At 43.8% G+C, this 18516-nt stretch overlaps 1 protein-coding gene across 5 annotated transcripts in view; it reads left to right on the top strand.

Annotated features, from left to right (window-relative positions):
• UNC5B (unc-5 netrin receptor B) overlaps positions 1–18516 on the top strand; it is a 182773-nt gene that overhangs the window by 16829 nt on the left and 147428 nt on the right. For 4 of the 5 annotated variants that reach the window (XM_081567259.1, XM_081567220.1, XM_081567251.1 and 1 more), the window contains exon 2: positions 15571–15664. In XM_081567259.1, the coding sequence (XP_081423385.1) occupies positions 15571–15664 (94 nt within the window). Of the gene's footprint in view, positions 1–4910; positions 4972–15570; positions 15665–18516 lie in introns of those variants that run through there. The other variant, XM_081567229.1, reaches the window with a different exon arrangement.

The following is an 18516-nucleotide window of genomic DNA, read 5'->3' as shown; positions in this document are numbered from 1 at the left end:
TAGCCTACAGGTAGTTATCCCCTAAGGATAATTCCATTGTCATCTCTATTGCTCAGTCTCCAGTTATAAGCCCTGGGCAGAAGAGGTGACAGTTTACAGAATTCCTTCTTAGGCCTGCTTCTCAGCTTGTAGTCTGATTTCATGCTTGCCAATCTTCTATTTCCATCAGTACACCAGTAACTGCCTCTAGCCCAGACTGTTCCTGATCTCCAGGGAACTCTCTTCCTGCTGGACATTCTCACTTGAGCAACTCAAACCAAGATTGCCCTGTATTGAATTTGTTTCTGCTTCTAAGGAACTAGAAGGATGCCTCAGCTGATGTTATGCTGTGGACCTAAAGATAACCACTAGATGACCAAAAGCTGTTTTCTGCCTCTCTCCTTTAACTAACCCTGTCCTACCTCCTAAGAATTTCTTGAACCCATCTATTTCACTCTGACTTCCCTACCCCAAGTTTTTTTCCCCCTCTCACCTGAGGAGCTACAACTTTTTAAGAGGTCACCAGAACTTTTCACTGAAGTCCCAGCCAGGCTCTCATCTAAAATCCTGAGTTATTTTTTAAAGATAGTCTTGTCTGGTCATTGGTCTCCTGCCCCTGCTTAAATCCCTTTTATAGGATCCTAGCATTCAAAGTCGGAGAAGGCAATGGCACTCCACTCCAGTACTCTTGCCTGGAAAATCCCATAGTCGGAGGAGCCTGGTAGGCTACAGTCCATGGGGTCGCTAAGAGTCGGACACGACTGAGCGACTTCACTTTCACTTTTCCCTTTCATGCACTGGAGAAGGAAATGGCAACCCACTCCAGTATTCTTGCCTGGAGAATCCCAGGGACGGCGGAGCCTGGTTGGCTGCCGTCTATGGGGTCGCGTGGAGTCAGACACGACTGAAGCGACTTAGCAGCAGCAGCAGCAGCATTCAAAGGGCATATAACAGAGTCTTCAACTCAGCCCAAGAGATCTGACATGGTCTGACTCTGGCTTAAGTTCCTATAGTCAATCCCATTTTCCAAGTTGGGGTCATACCACCTTTTTATCTAGCATCCGTATGCCTGGATACCTTTAAGTCAAAAACAGTTAATAAACCAATACAGACAAGCCACTCACCGAGGAACCCTTAGAAATTATGAAATTGCTACAAGATACTCTGTCTTCATTTCTTCAGAGAAACTCACAAGACTAGGCACTTGAGCATCCATCCCTATCTTCCAGGTTGTCCTGGGGTCTGAGGAGCCTGAGACAGGCTCCTTCCCCAAGGCAGTTCCTCTGCATCCCATAGTGTTCTATCTGGACTTAGGAAACTTCTCTGATTTTTAAGTGAGCGTGGGCCTTAGAGCTGTGGGAGTCCAGTGGGCAGCTGGCCTAGAGGTACCATGGTGTAGTCGACTATTGGAACATGTTTATGAATCCTACCTGGTTGGTTTGGGACCATCCTCAAGGCCTGACAGAGACACTAGGGAATGCCTTGAACTCAGCTCATCATCCTCAGTCACCACTACACACCCCACACTCTCAATAAGCCAACTGAAAATGTAGTCTCTCAAGATCAATATAACTATTCTACTTATACACCATGTTTAGGCCTCAGAGAGATTAGCATGTCAGGCCTCCCAATCAGGCCTAGTCTTATTTCCATAGACATGGCACCTGAGGTGTCAGGTGTATATGAAAGAGGTGGGAAGTAGGAGGCGATACCTCTAGACTTATAAGTTCAGTCCTTATTCTGGGCCAGCCTTGAGTTTCTTCTTCATAGTCCCTCACACTGCCTTTTTTTTCTGCACTATAAGGGGTGTAGCTCCTTCCTGCTCAGACCCCTGCATGCCACTGACTTAATGCAGTAGCTTCTCTCCTGTTCATCTCCAACCCTGGGGCAGGTCCTCATATTTTAGTCAGAAGGATCTATAATGGAAGCCATTTTCTAGGATCAGGACTGCCTGCTGACTTCCAGATGAAAGTTTCTAGATGGACCTGTCCGTATTCCTGCTGCCTTGACTCACTATACGCAGTACTATAAAAGAGTTGACAACTTAGTAAACAGACTTCTTGCTAAGATCTCCAGAACTATGCCTGTGGCCAGGCACCTGCTGGGTAGCCTCAGACATTACCTATGCCCCTAATGCCCTCAAAAGCCTCAAGGTTCACTCAGGTGTTGAAGACCCCTGGGATGACAATTGTCAAACCTGACTTTAATGGAATTAAGGGATGATAATCACACTGACAAATCTGTGCTGGGTTGGGCCCTGGGAACCCAGGCTGTCCAGCTCCCCTAGCCTGGGAGTTACTAGAAGAGAGGAACCTAAAAGAATATACAATAGAGAAAAGTATTCAGCCACCCTGCTCAGTACTACCAGCTTTGGTCACCAGTTAGGTAACACTGACAGAATGAAGCAGGGCAAAGTCTAATAGAGCTTTGCCAAGAGAACGCACTGGTCATAGAAAACACCCTCTTCCACCAGCACAAGAAAATACTCTATACATGGACATCACCAGATGGTCAACACTGAAATCAGGTTGATTATATTCTTTGCAGCCAAAGATGGAGAAGCTCTATACAGTCAGCAAAAACAAGACCAGGACCTGACTGTGGCTCAGATCATGAACTCCTTATTGCCAAATTCAGACTTAAATTGAAGAAATTAGGGAAAACCACTAGACCATTCATGTATGACCTAAATCAAATCAAATCCCTTACATTTATACAGTGGAAGTGAGAAACAGATTTAAGGGACTAGATCTGATAGACAGAGTGCCTGATGAACTATGGACGGAGGTTCATGACATTGTACAGGAGACAGGGATCAAGACCATCCCCATGGAAAAGAAATGCAAAAAAGCAAAATGGCTGTCTGAGGAGGCCTTACAAATAACTGTGAAAAGAAGAGAAGAAAAAAACAAAGGAGAAAAGGAAAGATATTCCCATCTGAATGCAGAGTTCCAAAGAATAGCAAGGAGAGATAAGAAAGCCTTCCTCAGCAATCAATGCAAAGAAATAGAGGAAAACAACAGAACGGGAAAGACTAGAGATCTCTTCAAGAAAATTAAGAGATACCAAGGGAATATTTCATGCAAAGATGGGCCCGATAAAGGACAGAAATGGTATGGACCTAACAGAAGCAGAAGATATTAAGAAGAGGTGGCAAGAATACACAGAAGAACTGTACAAAAAAGATCTTCATGACCCAGATAATCACGATGGTGTGATCACTCACCTAGAGCCAGACATCCTGGAATGTGAAGTCAAGTGGGCCTTAGAAAGCGTCACTACGAACAAAGCTAGTGGAGGTGATGGAATTCCAGTTGAGCTATTTCAAATCCTGAAAGACGATGCTGTGAAAGTGCTGCACTCAATATGCCAGCAAATTTGGAAAATTCAGCAGTGGCCACAGGACTGGAAAAGGTCAGTTTTCATTCCAACCCCAAAGAAAGGCAGTGCCAAAGAATGCTCAAACTACCACACAATTGCACTCATCTCACACGCTAGTAAAATAATGCTCAAAATTCTCCAAGCCAGGCTTTAGCAATACGTGAACCGTGAACTTCCAGATGTTCAAGCTGGTTTTAGAAAAGGCAGAAGAACCAGAGATCAAATTTCCAGCATCCTCTGGGTCATCGAAAAAGCAAGAGAGTTCCAGAAGATCATCTATTTCTGCTTTATTGACTATGCCAAATCCTTTGACTGTGTGGATCACAATAAACTGTGGAAGATTCTGAAAGAGATGGGAATACCAGACCACCTGAGCTGTCTCTTGAGAAACCTGTATGCAGGTCAGGAAGCAACAGTTAGAACTGGACGTGGAACAACAGACTGGTTCCAAATAGGAAAAGGAGTACGTCAAGGCTGTATATTGTCACCCTGCTTATTTAACTTATATGCAGAGTACATCATGAGAAACACTGGGCTGGAGAAAGCACAAGCTGGAATCAAGATTGCCAGGAGAAATATCAATAACCTCAGATACGCAGATGACACCACCCTTATGGCAGAAAGCAAAGAAGAACTAAAGAGCCTCTTGATGAAAGTGAAAGAGGAGAGTGAAAAAGTTGGCTTAAAGCTCAACGTTCAGAAAACTAAGATCATGGCATCTGGTCCCATCACTTCATGGGAAATAGATGGGGAAACAGTGGAAACAGTGTCAGACTTTATTTTTTGGGGCTCCAAAATCACTGCAGATGGTTACTGCAGCCATGAAATTAAAAGACGCTTACTCCTTGGAAGGAAAGTTATGACCAACCTAGACAGCATATTGAAAAGCAGAGACATTACTTTGTCAACAAAGGTCCATCTAGTCAAGTCTATGGTTTTTCCAGTAGTCATCAGGTGACAACCCCAACAGCCTCACCACAGCTCCTGCCTCCTAGGGGCTGCTTTGCCCTGGCCTAGAATGGCCTGTGGGGCAGCAGAAGCCTAACCCTTGGTACTGGTACCTGTTCTGCCTGCCTGATTATCAACCATCAGTCACTCAGGAATTCTCCCTAGGGAAACAACTCTGCAAGTTTACAGGTGGGCCAGGGGGGAATAGAAAGACCCAGTAGCAAGGTAGGAGAGTTTTAGTCTTCACTCCTGATAAGATCAAGGTACCAATACAAATGGGTAACAGATTTGTTTGAGCTTTTACAATTAGAAGAACCCGTAAGACAATGTAAGTGCCAGAGAATCAGACTAACACCTGGCTAAACCCCTATACATTGAAGAAGCGTAGAAGCAACAACACCAAAACATTAAGTGGATACCAAGTGTTGGTTTTCCACAATTTTGGCTTTATGAATTTTGTGGCAGAATGTTCAAATTCTTCCCTCTAAAATTCTAGGCCGAGATCTAGTTTTGTACTTTCTAAGAAGATGTCATCTTCATCCACTAAGTGTAAGGAAAGAGTTCTTACTAGCTTGAGAATTCTGTAGAAAATCTGGTGTTCTAGTTTCAGCTTGCATCACAGTAGAGACAGTCTGAACTCTCCTCCATGGGATTGTCTAAGAAGTAAGTAGTGGGTCCTTGAGACAAGACCACATGGTATCTTACCAGAAGTAGAGAGAAAGCAAGGCTCTTAAGCCCTGAACACAGCCTGGGCCCTAGGGTAACAGCTCTGGAAATCTGGATTTGTCCCAGGAGCAGTAATGGCTGTCACAGCCAAGTCAGAGATAGGCAGAAATGGAGTTGGTTGGGAGCGTATTCCCCTGTCCACAGGGATCATGTATCAGTCCAAGTAATGCTAAGTTATGGTCTCATAGCTCAGTTCTAGATGGCTTAACACAAAGGTTTATTTTCTGCTCAAGTCTCATAAGGTACAGTAGTTTGTGCAAGGCTCTTTTACTAGTACAGGCAGGAATGGTCCATCAGAATACACAGCTTCCAGGGTCATCTCTGCACAAGAACTTGAGGAAAGCACACCTATCCTTCATGGCCCTTGACCAGAAGTGACATCATTTCCACTTATATCATGTCAGTGAGGTACTCCTGTGACCTGTGATGATGTTGAAGGGAAAGAGGGCATAGAGATGGTCACTGATCATCCACTAACAGCAGGATGTCCAGTTCCTGTCACAGGCATTGCATGTTACACTAACAGAAACAGCATCACTACCACACTGGCTGAAGAATTCTTTGAATGAGAAGAACGCTTGCCTGCCCTCTCCTCACTCCCTGGCCAGGGGAGGATAGATGCCAGCAGTGGCCTCACATGTTGAATTTTACCTGTCACCTCTAGTACTAAATGTATTTGCACAGAAGGACCTTTTAGGGTCAGCAACATTCAGGAACAGCCTTGAGTACGGAGGACTCAAAAAGTCAATCTGTTCCTTTGGGCACAAAGTCATCATCAGGGCAACACCTGCCAGAGGCTTTGGCATAGTCTAAGATGCTACCTCACCTTCTAGGAGCATGTGTCCTCAGCAGTCTCCATGACTTAAGTTCTCACTAAAACATCAGCACATGAAGGTGGAATCCGGAGGACCTGCCTCGGACGCCCTATGGGTGCCATCAGCATCAGCTCCACATAAGCCATAGCCAGTCTGAGCAGGATTCTGTGAGCCTGCCTCCAGGAGTTGGCCTGACCCTCAGCAGCATTCTTGTCACAGCAAGTCTGCGAACACAGCCTCATTCATCTGGAGGGCAGAGGCCGTCCTCTCATTCACTGCTACATCCGCTGCCCAAGGTGGTGCTGCAGTGTCAACATCTCATGCACACTTAGTGGGTGTGCACCAGCACAATCAACTGTGAGTTCCATCTATTTCAAAGTGGCTGATTTCCCCGGGATAGCACCCCTGGAGACCTCTCAGTGAAAGCACAAAAGCTCTTTAAAGAGAAGCTACTGGAAGTTAACTAGGTCCTCACAAGCTTGATACAGACTATGCCCATGATTCCAATGGTACTTCTACCTCTGTTTCTGGGTGGTGCAGCCTGTGGTGAATAAACCTAAATCTGAACTCACCCATTGGGAAGTTCATTGCCTACATGTCAAGTGACTAGGTGCCATGACCTAGTTGGGAGGCAAGAGCCTGCATCTAGCTTATGGGAAGCAGTGATGAGGTTGCCTAGTTGAAGCAGCATTAGTAAGGGGAAATACCAATACAGAACTATCCGAAACTAGCCTGATGGCCCTAGAAATCCTAAAGTCAGAAAGGTGAGAAAAAGGACAATAGTCCAAAAGAGCCCATTTCACGGGGCAGCAGAGTGTGAGTAGGAGGGGCCCAGAGAGAAGAACACCCTGAGTCACAGGCAGAGAGCAGAGCTTTCTTCAAGGGCTCCCAGCAAGGTGAACTCATCTGCTAGAAGGCTCAGCAGCTCAATGACTCAGCAAGGTGCTAGAAGACTCAGCAGCTCAATGACAGCATCTGTGATAGGAAAGAAACCACCCAGAAGGAAGTGACATTGTAGACCATCTAGAGATTGACCATCATGAGCTAGTCAGCCCCACATAGCTGCATATCCAAGTATATTTTGTGTTTTACCTAAGGTAGGTAAAAGTCTTTCAAAGAGAAGAGACTGGATTGGACTTTAAGGATCTCAAATAACATATCTGCATCATCTAGAAACCAATTCTAGACTAGACCTTCAGGTATTAGAGGGAAATCATGATATTTCACCTCAACCAGGGTATGTTGGACCAATGGACCCAATATCCAAGCTTGAAAGGATTCTAGAAATAGTTTTCTTCATAGACCCAGGAAACGTCTTGTATGTACTTGTATATGTCCCTATCAATGGGACAGTCCAGGTCCCATTCCTGGCCATGTTCTCCATGTAGCTGTCTCCTTTGGTACCATGGGACTCTTACTTTGTTTAGCACAAATCCACTCTAGTGACTCACTAGCCTTTGTTAATTCCCCTGCAATGGCATTCTGAAGGGCTAGGAGCAAGAGTCCAGATTTTTCCTTGTTACCTATTGATATGGACAGCTTGTACCATCAGAATTCCCATCAGAATTCCAGTGCTGCTAACTATTTCCTTGGAGGTCCTATTTCCTTCCTTAGCTTTTGGGTAACATCTATGAAAATGTAGCCTGCCCCTGAGGGATGGTAAGTATCAACCTTCCAAGGTGGACCCAAGGGAGCTAGCCACCCTAGCTGAGTTAGTCCTTTAGGATCCTGAAGTCCAGACAACTGAACTGCCAGCATAGTCCAAGGGACCCTAATCTCTTCCAATGAGACATGCTTAGTCCCCCAGGTTCTGGGTCGCATAGAGGGAGATATATCAGGAAGAACCCTTACACTGCTTCCTAAGATCTCTTGCCACTTAGCCCTAGAACTGTGAAGCCAATCCATTGTCCATAGACCAGGGATGCCTAGAAAAGAATATGCCATCACATCTAGACCTCTGGCCGCTGGCCTTATAGTACCAGCAGTTTATAAACAATTTATGACCTAGTATGCCTCCTGTACCTATCAGTTCAGCTTCAAGGAGAAGTGGCCCAGGGGCATACCTATGCTCCAAATTTGACTCTCTTTCTCAGGTTAGAGAATAAATGAAAGTTTTAAGATCTTATGATTAAGACAATTCTCATATATAGCCTAGAAGTCAGTGCAAGGTGTTAGAGTTGTATTCGCACCCACACCTGCTTGTCCAGACACTGGCCACATACTTAGATGTAAAGCAAAGAAACTAAGCACATTTACCAACAGTCTATCCTGACAGACTGTGCCAAGGTCTGTTCTACTCATATTGTGAAATGATCTGTGGAAAGGTTGATACTATGAAGAGCAAAATCCCACATTCAGAATTACAGAAAACCACCCACAGGACTAGTGACCTGTGCTCAGAAGGTCAAAGAAGAAATACAAGCTATATCTCATTCCCATGCCACAAGTCCCAGCAATGGGGTGCCCAGTTTCTATAAGAAAAAAAACAATAACAGGTTTTTAGTTTAAAAGAAGAAACTGGACCACAGGAAAGAATCATACTGGGCTCAACAGATCAGAGAAGCTGTCTAAACTACACCCTGTCCTCATGCCTCAAGCCCCAGGCGCAAGGGTGCTAGGTTTCTACAAAAGACCCAGGTTTAGATCCTGCAGGAAAGCTGGACCACAGGAAAGGATCAGACCTATGCTCAGCATCAGAGGCAAGCAATCTAGTCTCTATCCTGATGTCACTCATCCCAGGGATGGGAGTCCCAGGTTTCTACGGTTAAAGAAACTAGGTTTTAGATCCAGCAGAAGAGTTGGACCATAGCACAAGATCAGACCTGTGCTTAGCAGACCACAGGAGTGATGTAAACTACATCTCATCCTGATGCTCCAACTCCCAGGGACAGGGATCTCAAGTTTCTACATGTTTCCACAAGAGAACCCAGGTTTCGGATCCAGCATTTACGTTGGACCACAGGAAAGGATCATCCTGGGCTTAGCAGATGAGAACCAATATAATCTATATCTCATCCTGATTCCTCAGCTTCCAAGGTAGGGGTCCCAAACTTCCATTAAAGAAACCAGGCTTTAAAAAAAGAAAAAAAAAAAGAAAAGAAACCAGGCTTTAGATCCAACAGATAAGTTGGACCACAGGAAAGGATCAGACCTGTGCTTAGCAGACCAGAGGAACAATGTAAGTTACCCTGCATCCTGATGCCACAGTCCCAGGGACAGGGATCTCAAGTTTCTACAGGTTTCCTTTGTAGAAACCTAAGTTTTCGATCCAGCAGATAAGTTGGACCACAGAAAATGATCATCCTGGGCTCAGCAGGCTAGAGATAATGCAAGGTAAGCCTCATTCTCATGCCTCAAGTCCCAGGTTCCAACATCCAGTTGTATTTTTCTCTGAGTGTACACCCTAGGGAGCATACATGGAAGGTGAGAACATCGGGGCACATGAAGCAGTCATACCTGGGCATGTCCCTAGCCTGAGGCAAAGCCAGTGATGGCTGTCTTCTTTAGCGGACATAGGGATCTATGTGACATATCCCCAGATTGGTCCAGTCTATCTGGGCGCAGGATATCAACTCATCTCTCAATCAGAAAGCCAATCTGAAACTTGACTTTCTCCTAGGGACAGAAGATGCCTAATAGCTGGATACATATGATACTTTCTTTAACCTGCCCCGTAACATAAAGGAATTCCCATTCCCACTCATGTTTCTGAAGATGCTAAAAGCTTTTCATCTAAAAGTTAGGTGTCCCAGAGATACTAGGATCTCAGAAGCCTATGAGGGTCTCAAGGATACCCTGCCATGGTTAACACCAGCAGAGCCAAGTACTTTCCCATTTTGGGGGAGTGAGATGCCTTGGACTGACAGGGCTCCTGGAGCTCTCTCCACTCAGCTAGTGTGTTCAAGGCCTCAATAGTGGAAATGTCCTTCACTCAGCACCATGCCCTAATGCTGAGCAGTTGTTAACCTGCTGAAGCTGCTACTCTAACTCCATAGTTCTACTTTAGAACTACTCTTGTTCCCATAGGCTTCTGAGTCTAAAGTAAGGAGAAAATATGGCAAGAAGATATGTTCTTGGGCTCGTTTGTCTGTTGAGGGGACTACAGCAACAGGGACCTGATATCACAGTGGGGAATGCCAATAGTCATCAGTGGTCACAAATCTGGTTGAGATTCTGATGCATCTAGTTCTGTTAGAAGGCTTCAGTTACACCAAGAGAAAGTGAAGAGTGAGCAATTGGGCATAAAATGGTTCTTGAACACATTAAGGACTTCACAAAGTCATAGATCCCAGTGCAGTCGATTCTATAGCCAGGACAAGGAAAGAAAGCTTGGGAAACATGCCAATGTAACCAAGAAGGGCTACAGCTGTACTGACCTAGACAGAAATAAGGAGAGAGGGTCAGACGTTTTGGAGGCAATAGCACAGGACCTGGGATGGGGCAGCCTAGAGGCCAGCCCAAGTGAAGAAAGTTGTAGCATCTCTGGGAGCACTTCAACACAGAAAGTGGAGAACAGAAGCAGATGCTGCCACCATGGAGAAAAATCTGGTGGGTGGGGCTCACAATCAGCAGGGGAAGGGCAGGGAGAAATGCTGTAAGCAATCAGATTAAGACAGTCTCTCCCAGCAAATTTCTAGTCTACAGTACAGTATGTTCTCAAAGATGGCAACTGTGTGAGGTGATGTATGTGGTGGGTTGATTGTGATGATTACAGTGGAAGTCATGTTGTATACTTTATCATTTGGCTAATTCTACCTCAAGACTAAGCTTCTGGGGAAGAGGTAGCTATCATTGTGTCATGGAAAAACAAATCCATAGGAAGCCCTCATGACAGAGGGAGGGGGAAGTAGTGACCCAAGAGTAAGAGAATTTTAGGCCATGTGATGCTTTCTAGAGTTCTTTGTATAACTGGTCACCATGAGCCACATGCTCAGCCTGCAACTGCCATGATAATTCCATGTCTGTTCTTAACAGGGACAGTACTTAAAAAACAGAAGCTCTGAAAACTTTAGGCTTATCTCTTGAAACAGCCCTTCCTTATGTAGGTGATGGGGGGAAAGGGAGAGACTACCCTAAGATACATGGTTGGTCAAAGTCAAGTAACGTATCTAGTTTCTGATTTACATGTAAAAAGCTTGGATGTTGCCACTGTCCTGACAGGTTAAGCTGAGCAGACCATAAAATGGTTCTTGGACCCAAAGGAAGGGAGGATATTGAATTAAGCACTGTGTACCAGGGTTGGGGAGACAGACGAATATAAGGAGCCACAGTTTACCCCAATAGAAACTCAAGAGCTGCTATGAGAACCAGTGCTGGAATAGGACAACGAAGTGTAACTATGTTGCTGGAGGCTTGGTGCAGAGACAACCCTGTGAGTTAAAGTCTCCAGCGGAACCCAGTCACAGGGGGCCCATAGTATCATGACATTTCCCTCCAAGAACTTGACCAGGCTTCCACAGTAAATAGGGGCTTCCCTGGTAGCTTAACTGGTAAATAATCTACTTTCAATGTGGGAGACCTGGGTTCAATCCCTGGGTCAAGAAGATCCCCTGGAGGAGGGCATGGCAACCCACTCCAGTATTCTTGCCTGGGGAATCCCCATGGACAGAGGAGCCTGGCGGGCTACAATCCATGGGGTCGCAAACAGTCGGACACAACTGAGTGATTAAGCACAGCACAGCAAGCTGTGGGACATCAGGTTGTCAGCCAACCACCTGAAGCTAGCTGAGAGATATGGAACAGATTCTCACAGCCCTCAGAAGGTACCAACATCTCCATCTCAGACTTCTGCCTTCTAGAACTGAGACAGTACATTTCTGTTATCTGAGTCACCTTGTTTGTGGTACTTTGTTTTGGCAGCCCTAGCAAAGAAATATGCAGGAGTGAAATGATTGAAGAAGCAAGAGAGTCCCTGTCATAGTCAGGCAGGGAAAAGCCTGGGACAGCAAGTACAAGCTCTACTTATACCTATTCCTCAGCCAGGGCACTGGCCAGGCTCCTGGGTATGGACTAGTAGTAGAGAAGTCAGGGCTTAAACCTGACTTTTTCTGACAGACCACAAATGCCAAGAGCCTATCCTATAAATATCATGGCATGTTTAAATGGGGTCTAGGTTCCAAGAAGAACTTCATACTCAGAAGATCAAGAAGGCATCTTATCAGAACCCAAGAGAAGTTTCCTTGGAGGAACATACAAGTCCTAGGCTCAGCCAAGTAAGTAGCAGAACAAGAAAGGAATCTGAGGCTAAGCTTCAAGCAGGATCAGGGCAAAGAGCCAGAATGTGGTAGGAGCATCAGAAGCCATCCTTTGCAGCCACTGGGTAGAATGGTACTTGGGCTTAGAGCTAGCCAATTATGTCAGCTTTACCAACTACCTGAGCTAGGGAAGGGGCAGGAAGAGGGTCAGATAATACACTCAAGACTGCAGAGCTCCATGTCCTCAAGAGGGTGCAGTTCAAAGATGGCCAAAGCCCCAGGACCATAATTCCCCACCTTGTCCCCAGGAGATACATTCCAAGTGCCCCAGTGGATGCTTGAGGATGAATTGGTAGTGAGCCCTGTATGCACTGTTTTTACCTGTACATACCTATGATAAGATCAATTGGCAAACTTATGAACTTTAGTGTACTGTCAGAAAGTTGTCAGTTTGGTTTCTCAGAATGTATTACATGAACGTATAATGCATTTAACATCTTTTCCATCTTTTTTGTTTTGTTTTGTTTTTTGTTTTTTTTTTTTTATAAATTTATTTGTTTTAGTTGGGGGCTAATTACTTTACAATATTGTAATAGTTTTTGCCATACATTGACATGAATCAGCCATGGGTTTACATGTGTTTCCCTTCCTGGACCCCCCACCCACCTCCCTCCCCATCCCATCCCTCTGGGTCATCCCATTGCCCCGGCCCTGAGCCCTTGTCTCCTGCATCGAACATGGAATGGTGTTCTGTTTCACATATGATAATATACATGTTTCAATGCTATTCTCCCAGAACGTCCCACCCTCACCTTCTCCCTCAGAGTCCATAAAATTGTTCTATGCATCTGTGTCTCTTATTCTGTCTCGCATATAGGGTTATCGTTACCATCTTTCAAATTCCATATATATGCATTAGTATACTGTATTGTTGTTTTTCTTTCTGGCTTACTTCACTCTGTATAATGGGCTCCAGTTTCATCCATCTCAGTAGAACCGATTCAAATGTATTTTTTTTAATGGCTGAGTAATATTCCATTGTGTATATGTACTACAGCTTCCTTATCCATTCATCTGCTGATGGACATCTAGGTTGCTTCCATGTCCTGGCTATTGTAAACAGTGCTGCGATGAACACTGGGGTACACGCGTCTCTTTCAATTCTGGTTTCCTCAGTGTATATGCCCAGCAGTGGGATTGCTGGGTCATATGGCAGTTCTATTCCCAGTTTCTTAAGGAATCTCCACACTTTAGTGTACTGTCAGAAAGTTGTCAGTTTGGTTTCTCAGAATGTATTACATGAACGTATAATGCATTTAACATCTTTTCCATCTTAAGCACTTATCATGTACTATGTTCGTAAGCTTTTGGAGTTAGAGACTCAACAGCAAGACTAGCAAGAATGTTGCCTTCACATCACAGACAGATTACCACAGATCTTAACAACCTCAGATTAGAATTTCCTTCCTTACATCAAGAACTTTCACCATTTTACCTTTTATGGGAGACACTTTATGGATTCCTTGGCATATCTGAGTATCAGCATCGTTACTCATGCTCTTTGAGGCCATTATTAGATTAAAGGTTACCTAAACATAAGCACTGCGGTATCCCACAGTTCATCTGATAACCAGGAGATTTCTGCGTGACTGGAGGGATATGTTGGACAAAGATGATTCATGTTGGTGACATGATCATGCTCCACAGAACACACAAATTATGAACTGCTTTTTTCTGGAATTTCCCATTTAAGATCTTCAGACCATACTTGACCACAGGTAACAAACTACAGAAAGCAAAACCACAGGAGGGGGAGTGGGGATTCCTATACATTCTTTGCCCTGAGCCAGTTTTGTATATCAGAGATTCCACAAATTTGCACTAGCAGCTCAGAGTTAACTCAACATCCATGGCATGAAGTTAAGTCTAAGTCATTCTACTAACATGACTTCCCCAGTCAAAGCGTCCCTCCCAGGATGAAGGCATAGTTGCAGCAAAGTACATTTCTAAAAGTTCAAGCAGCAAGCTGAATGAGCTGTTCCCACTGAAGGACTAATACCGTTAAAGTGCCAAATGAAGCCTCAAGTGCCACCTGACCCTCATGGGCAGGAATTGGAGTGAATACACTGCATTTATCCCATCTTTTCCAAGGGCCATGCAGAAGAATAAGTGTTGGGTGGCTAGTAGCAATGTGGGAGTGTTTCCCTGCTGGGGTTATCAGACTTAGAGGGGAGAGAAGATCCAAGTTTCAGATAGCAGGTAATATTGTAGTCTGAGCATGTCTCAGACATCCTGCGTTTGATCTGTCAACCCTACCCGGAAGACAGTGGTCACCTGTGCTTTCTTGCTAAACAGACCTAAGAAATCACGGGAAGAGAAATGTCTATGACCTGCCTGCAAACATCCTCACATGGAAGTCAAGATGTTCACCAAACACATTCGGGATATACAAACTTGAGAGGCTTCCAGTTAACACAAGCCACCATGAGAGGACAAATAGGGCACTTCCAAGGAAACAGTGAAGTTCCCCAAAGAACTCCAGGGCCTATGAGCTCATACCCAGAACAGCTGCCTTCTACCCTCCTGGCCACAGGCAGATGGCATTTTCTCTGGGCCCTCTACTTGAAGTTTCCTGGTGGTGACAACCACTTTGTGAGTTAGTATGAGGCAACACTAAATAGACTGCTTTTCAAACTTCAGTTAGTCATCCATTACAGTTCAGGCTGGCTGCACAGCCTGGATCTTAACTGTGCTTCTGAAGTAATGGCAAATTCAGTAACTCTTAGCCAGGAAGATCTCCAGCTGAGCATTATTGAATTAAGGTGAAACTGAGCTTTCTTTTTGACTGTTTTCCTATTCAGAAGACAATTGCAGGAGCAGTTCCTTCTAAACTGCCATGCAGTTTGAATTGCTGAACTGCTGGGTTAAGAAAAACATTGAGGGGACAAATATGTCTACGTGTGATAGTCACTATTAATACCAAACCAGCATTTTCTAGTTTCCCAAACTAGAGAGTTGTGCAAAATTGACTCCAGGGCCAAGACAATAGACTGTTCTAACGCTACCTAGAACAGTTTTGTTTTCAGTACTTTAAGTCATACCAAGTAAAAACTACAGGTATTTAATGAATTAAGATACTATCCTTTTCTTAAAAAGTACTTATGGTTAGGGCATCATTTTGGTTATATCTCCAGCTTCCCTGGTGGCTCAGATGGTGAAGAATCTGCCTGCAATGCAGGAGACCCATGTTTCAATCCCTGGGTCGGGAAGATCCCCTGGAGAAGGGAATGGCGACCCACTCCAGTATTCTTGCCTGCAGAATTCCGTGGAGGGAGCCACCTGGCAGGCTACAGTTCACACGGTCACAAAGAGTTGGACACGACTGAGCAACTAACACTTTCACGTTTTTCAATATGGTCACACCTCAATTTAGAAAGACTAAGCTGGCTAGCAAGATTCCTTAGTTTTATACTTAGTCCTGAGTAACCAGGAGGACACACCTGGTTGACTTGTCTCTTTCATTTCAGGTTCTCAGTCACTTCATGATGAAGAGCTTCCCTCCACAGAATGTAAGAAAATCACAGGACTTGGCCCTTGATAGGGGGAGAAGAGAAACTTTGGGTAAGTAACCTTTGCACTTCAGTTTCTCTAACTGTAAAAGTAACACATATGCATGTGTTTAGGATCCCTGGAATGTGTTAGTCTTTAAAACATCTGAGATACTGCCTCAGTTTTCATGTGTGAAGTAGTTACTTTCTACCTTAAAGGAGTAGAGAATAAGCTGTTAGACATTTGAATTGCTTACTACTCACTCTAGCATGAAAATTGCATTCAGATGCTAGTTAACACCCAGCCCATGAGCTCCATCAGTTATTCTATGAAATGAGTATTCCTCTAAAATACCTGGGCATGATAGCATAAAAAGGGATGGGCAAAACTTTATCTTGGATATTTTACTTTGGTGATTTGCCAGGGATATTTTTACCTATCCCTTGAGAGAGGATGTTAGGGAGCTTCTGAGAATACTGGCAGTGATTTTTGCTGTAAATGCCAGTTACACAGATGTTTACTTTGAAAGTTCATCCAGCTGTATGCTTGATTTGTGGACCTTTCTGCATGTATGTTTTCCATACACACAAGGATGGTCATAACAGCCATATCCAAAGTAAAGTGAAACTGCAATTCAAGGTATACTCATAAAAAGCAAAGAGTAATAGTCAGACTGTGTTACCACCAACAGAAGGAGTCACAATCTAGAAGTTGGGGTACTGATAGTTTTGTGTAGTCATACAGGGGTTAGCATTGTGAGACTGTAAATGTTTACTCAATCTTCATAAGCAGTTTAAATTATAATACATTTCTTCTATTCACTGGTGAACTAACTTTGGGCAGCCGTGGGACTGTCTCTTACCTACGGTACTCTTACCATGACTTTGAAATGGAAGATGGTATGAGTTGCACCATCATGTTCCAACTTGCTTTCCTGCTTTAGATGGAGCAAGGCAGCTAACAATTGCTATGTCACTTCCCTACTTAACCTTTGCCTACAAGTCTACTGGACCCATCCAGACACTTCTGTACAGATTGTGTCTCTGCCTAAAACTAGCTAGTGACTAAAGTTCCCCATTTAAGATATCTGATTTGCTTTTAACCACTAATGTTTAAGATTGGGATGGTCAGCTTAGAAAAACTAAGAAAACAAAGTAAGCAACATTTCATATTCAATGGTATGATAGGTTGTGTTAGTAACACTTTGGCGTTTTCACAAACCTCAGCTTCAGTGGCTGATACGCTTCACACATCACATCACTACTCAGTATATGTGTTCCTGGCTCATCTCTCATGTTCCTGTTCAGGGACTGGGGTTTCTTCCATATTGTGGCTTGACCCTCCCTGGAGTTCTCACCATTAAACCAGTAGATGTGGGGAAGGAAAAGATGGTGAGAAAACTATGGGCTAGATTTACAAACAACTTGCATTTCTGGTCTTGTTCTACTGGCTAAAACTTAGCTAGATGTAAAGGAGGCTAGGAGCTAGTCAGCCTCGGCACCCAGGAGGGAACTCACATGCAGGAAGCACTAGCCATCTCTACCCCAAGTGTATACTTTGAAGGTGTTTAAGAAATCTGAGATCTTCCCAAAGCCAAATGTCTTTAATATACCACACTACATCCTGTTTAACAGAACAGATTTTGATTAAGAATCATTGAACCGAAGCTTTTAACTTGTTTTACCAATATGGAAAGTATGTTTTTAAAAGAGATTGCTTGTTTGATCTGATCAGTAAGAGTATGAAGTAACTTTAGGAATCAGTACCAACATGTCCCTGGTGCCTCAGAATTGGTTCTCTGCATTCTGTTAGCATTGATAGTATTAAGAACTTCTAGAAAGCTAGTGTTAAGTTTGTTTTAACCTGACAGTACCCTTTTGGACAGATTTCAATCTGCTTATTTTATCAAAGGCCAACAGTTATGACCCCAAGCAGCTTTGACCTGCCTGTTCTGTGGACATCTATAGAATCTGTTCTTGAAACTCACTTTTGAACATCTGAAATGCCATGCATTCTAGTTGCTATGAAACAGTCATCTCCAGGAGCCTATGCTATATGCTTAATCTGACTCCCCATGGATCTTTCAGTCTCTGTCATTAGCTTAATAGTTTTTAATAAAACCAAGTCATTCATAGTTAAGATACGGAAACTGGTATGTAGAGGTAAAGAAGAGTGCGTTTATGCTGGTTTTTTAAAAATAGGGGATAGCTCTTTAGAGATGAATGAAAAGGATTGCAACTTGGCAGCATTTAGTAAGTGGAACTAGGTGACAGTCAGTGCTTGTTAACCTCAACAAGCAACAAGAGAAGGTATATACCTTTTGTTGTTAGTACACAGCTACCTAAGTAGTCTTGCCAAGAAATAAACTTGAATCTCACCTCTTAGAGCCAACTACAGACTGTAGGAAACACAATGAAAAGAGGAACTTACAGTAAATCAGAGATGCGATTATACTCCCAAATGTAGGCAATTCTGTAGGACAAAAGACCCTGTTGAATTGCAAGGAAAGATGAATATATTGAGATGTTAAGACTCCAGCCATCATACTATGCAAGCCTTTTTTGGATCTTAGTTCCCATCAAGACTAGAATGAACTAGAACTGGTAAAATTTAAACTCTAAATATAATTGACAACTTAGTTTTGTTTAGATGTGACTAGTATTGTTAGGATTCCCCTCCCCCAAAACTTCCTGAGACATACTTAGGTATTTATAGAAAGTTTAAGGGACACATTTTTACAAATAGGACTATTCAGTCTTCTGTTTCTAGGACACTAAAACGTGATAGCCAATTAGACATCATCCTCCCAAGTCCTTTTGAGACCCTTTAGCTTCCCTAGTGGTAAAGAATCTGCCCTAAATGTGGGAGACCCAGGTTCAATCCCTGGAGAAGGGAATGGCTACCCATTCCAGTATTCTTGCTGG

The sequence above is a fragment of the Giraffa tippelskirchi genome, chromosome 2, assembly GCF_054371585.1.
Source record: "Giraffa tippelskirchi isolate mGirTip1 chromosome 2, T2T-mGirTip1v1.2.pri, whole genome shotgun sequence".
Taxonomy (NCBI): Eukaryota; Metazoa; Chordata; class Mammalia; order Artiodactyla; family Giraffidae; genus Giraffa; species Giraffa tippelskirchi.
Note: the sequence above shows the minus strand (reverse complement) of the source record. Positions and strands in the feature narration are given on the sequence as shown.